The sequence below is a fragment of the Antechinus flavipes genome, chromosome 5 (assembly GCF_016432865.1).
Source record: "Antechinus flavipes isolate AdamAnt ecotype Samford, QLD, Australia chromosome 5, AdamAnt_v2, whole genome shotgun sequence".
Classification (NCBI taxonomy): Eukaryota; Metazoa; Chordata; class Mammalia; order Dasyuromorphia; family Dasyuridae; genus Antechinus; species Antechinus flavipes.
Genome location: NC_067402.1, coordinates 219,897,901 through 219,900,773, shown reverse-complemented (window position 1 = coordinate 219,900,773; position 2,873 = coordinate 219,897,901). Strand labels below are relative to the sequence as shown.

Below are 2,873 nucleotides of genomic sequence, written 5' to 3'. Positions count from 1 at the left end.
GTTTGTTTTACAAAATATCCCTGAGCAGAAAGCAGTACAAATATTGCAATCTCCATTTTACTTTGGCTTCAGAGAATCACTCACATCATAGCTCCAGTAGATATCATTCCCTGACTCTAGTGTGTGGCAAAGGAGAAGAGGGAGTGTAGATCTTTGAGTAAAAATATATAAAATAGAAAATTTTGAAAAAAGACAATGTTTGAAAAGGTTAAAAAAATGTTCATTCTAAAAATACATGGAAGCAGTCTTGATAGAAACTAGGAAAAACTAGAATATAACAAAGTGACAATATAAAGTTACATGAGCTCCTGGCTGCCTCTTTCTTCTCAACTCATATGATTATGATTTTGTCTCTATTCTCATCTTCAAAATGAATCTCTCCCTCTGTATTCTGTGTACAGGTCCATCAAGAGTTCAAAAGGCAAAGATGAGAAATCACACAGAGATTACATTATTCATTCTGCAGGGACTAACAGATGACCCACAGCTTCAAGTTTTGCTTTTTGTCTTTCTCTTTCTCAACTACATATTAAGCATAATTGGGAACCTGACCATCATCATCCTCACCTTGCTGAATCCCCACCTTAAAACTCCCATGTATTTTTTTCTCAGAAACTTTTCCTTCTTAGAAATATCACTTACTTCTGCCTGTATTCCCAGGTACCTTTATAGCATGTCAACAGGTGACGATACCATTTCCCGTGATGCTTGCTTTACTCAAATATTTTTTGTCATCTTTTTTGGTGCAGTAGAGTTCTTTCTCCTGGCCACCATGTCCTATGATCGCTATGTGGCCATCTGCAAACCTTTGCGGTATACAACTATTATGAACAGTAAAGTTTGCAATCAACTCCTTCTGTGTTCTTGGGCATCTGGGCTGATGATCATCCTCCCACCACTTAGCCTGGGTCTCCAGTTAGAATTTTGTGACTCTAATATCATTGATCATTTTGGCTGTGATGCTTTTCCCTTGCTGAAGATCGTGTGCTCAGACACAGAGTTCATAGAGAGAATGATTTTAATATTTGCTATACTGACACTCATCATCACCTTACTCTTGGTGGTTTTGTCCTATGCCTACATTATCAGAACAGTTCTCAGATTCCCCTCTGCCCAGCAAAGGAAAAAAGCCTTTTCTACTTGTTCCTCCCACATGATTGTTGTCTCTATCACTTATGGTAGCTGTATCTTCATGTATATGAAACCTTCTGCAAAGGAAGGAGTAACTTTGAACAAGATGGTATCAGTACTAACAACATCTGTCACCCCAGTGATGAACCCATTTATTTATACTCTTAGAAATAAGCAAGTCATTCAGGCCTTTAAAGATTTAATTAAGCGAATTGTGTTTCTCTTAAAGCAGTAAGAGGCTACTGGAGGTCAAGATGCCAAAGAGAAAAGCCTTGCAAGATTTTGCAACTCTTAGCTATTTTCCTTTCTAATCATTCTCTAATTATAGGCTAACCAGTTAATTTTCCAGTCTATTTTGGAAGGAAAAGAGAGACAGAGAGAGTGACAAAGACAGAGAGAAAAGAGAGGGAAAAGGAAAGAGAAACAGAAACAGAGAGAGAAAGAGGGAATCTTTTTTGCTCTTCTCAAGATCTTTCCTGGTTTCTGGCATCTCACTCACTTCTCTCCCAGGAAAGTTTCTCCCTCTGTGTATAGGTTCAGGAATGCCCACTCTCGCAGACTAATTCTTACCTAGACAAAACATAGCAAAAACAAAGTCCCAAAACCTTTCTGGTTAGAACCTTCCTTGAAAATCATTGAGCCCAAATACTTTGTACCAAAATAAATTCTTTTCTTATTGTCAATCCCTGTACCAATTTGTAACATTTCTTGCCTAGATTCTCTTCTTTATGCTTACATTTCTTTTCCACTATGATTGAACTTATGTTAATTTACTTCGATGTCTAGTTTCTTTATCTTTGCTGACTAGTTCCTAGTCCCTTTTCTTGCTTAATTTCCTAAATTATTTTTATCATCACCTCCATTTCTATCAAATTAAAGCATCAAACTCTTTGCAGAGATCCTAGAATAACTTAATTATAGTTCTCCTAAGCATATATGTTTTCTTTTTTGTTCTAATTTGAACTATAATTACATATGTATCTTTTCTTCCTCCACAAGGAAATTAGAAGCTCCTGGAGGCCAGGTTTATTTATAATCTACTTTCATGATGCCCTGAAACATATTCTTTGTACATACTAGACATTCAATAAAATTTATATAAATAGAATTGGTCAGTGGGAGAAAATATAGAAGTTATTTTCTGGCAAAAGGTTTCAGGAATAAATTAGATCATAGAATAATTGTACTCTGGCAGGGTCTGGAAAAGTCAGAAAAGTGTGTGGGAGCTGACTCTGGGCAAAAACAACTGTGATGATGATGATGATGATGATGATGATGATGATGATGATGATGATGATTTTGATGGAAAGGTAACAATAAACTCTTAAGTAATATCTTTTGTTTTGCAAAATGTTTTACCTAAATTATTTATTTGATCCTCACAAACCCCATGAAAGCATTATCACTATTGTCCTTATTTTACCAACTAGCAGCCTGAAACTGGTACAGATTGAATGATTTGTCCAAAGTGGAAAAAAAAAAATTTTTACCTCACCCTTATATACACAAGCACACCAAAAAAAGTGTTAATTTATTGTTATTTTAGGTCAGCCATTGGTTTTCTTAGGAAGAGAAGAGCCAAAAGTTCCCTCAGGCCTTTAAAGATTTAATTAAGCGAATTGTGTTTCTCTTAAAGCAGTAAGAGGCTACTGGAGGTCAAGATGCCAAAGAGAAAAGCCTTGCAAGATTTTGCAACTCTTAGCTATTTTCCTTTCTAATCATTCTCTAATTATAGGCTAACC

At 35.8% G+C, this 2,873-nt stretch overlaps 1 protein-coding gene across 1 annotated transcript; it reads left to right on the top strand.

The window, feature by feature from the left end:
* Positions 1 to 427: 427 nt before the first annotated feature.
* LOC127564933 (olfactory receptor 6C2-like) lies at positions 428 to 1,366 on the top strand. The gene has a single exon (XM_052001777.1). It carries the CDS (start codon positions 428 to 430, stop codon positions 1,364 to 1,366), a length of 939 nt encoding a protein of 312 aa, XP_051857737.1.
* Positions 1,367 to 2,873: the final 1,507 nt, after the last annotated feature.

What these genes read in the sequence shown, in the direction of transcription:
- LOC127564933 (XM_052001777.1), top strand. Translation starts at nt 428, where the DNA reads ATGAGAAATCACACAGAGATTACATTATTCATTCTGCAGGGACTAACA.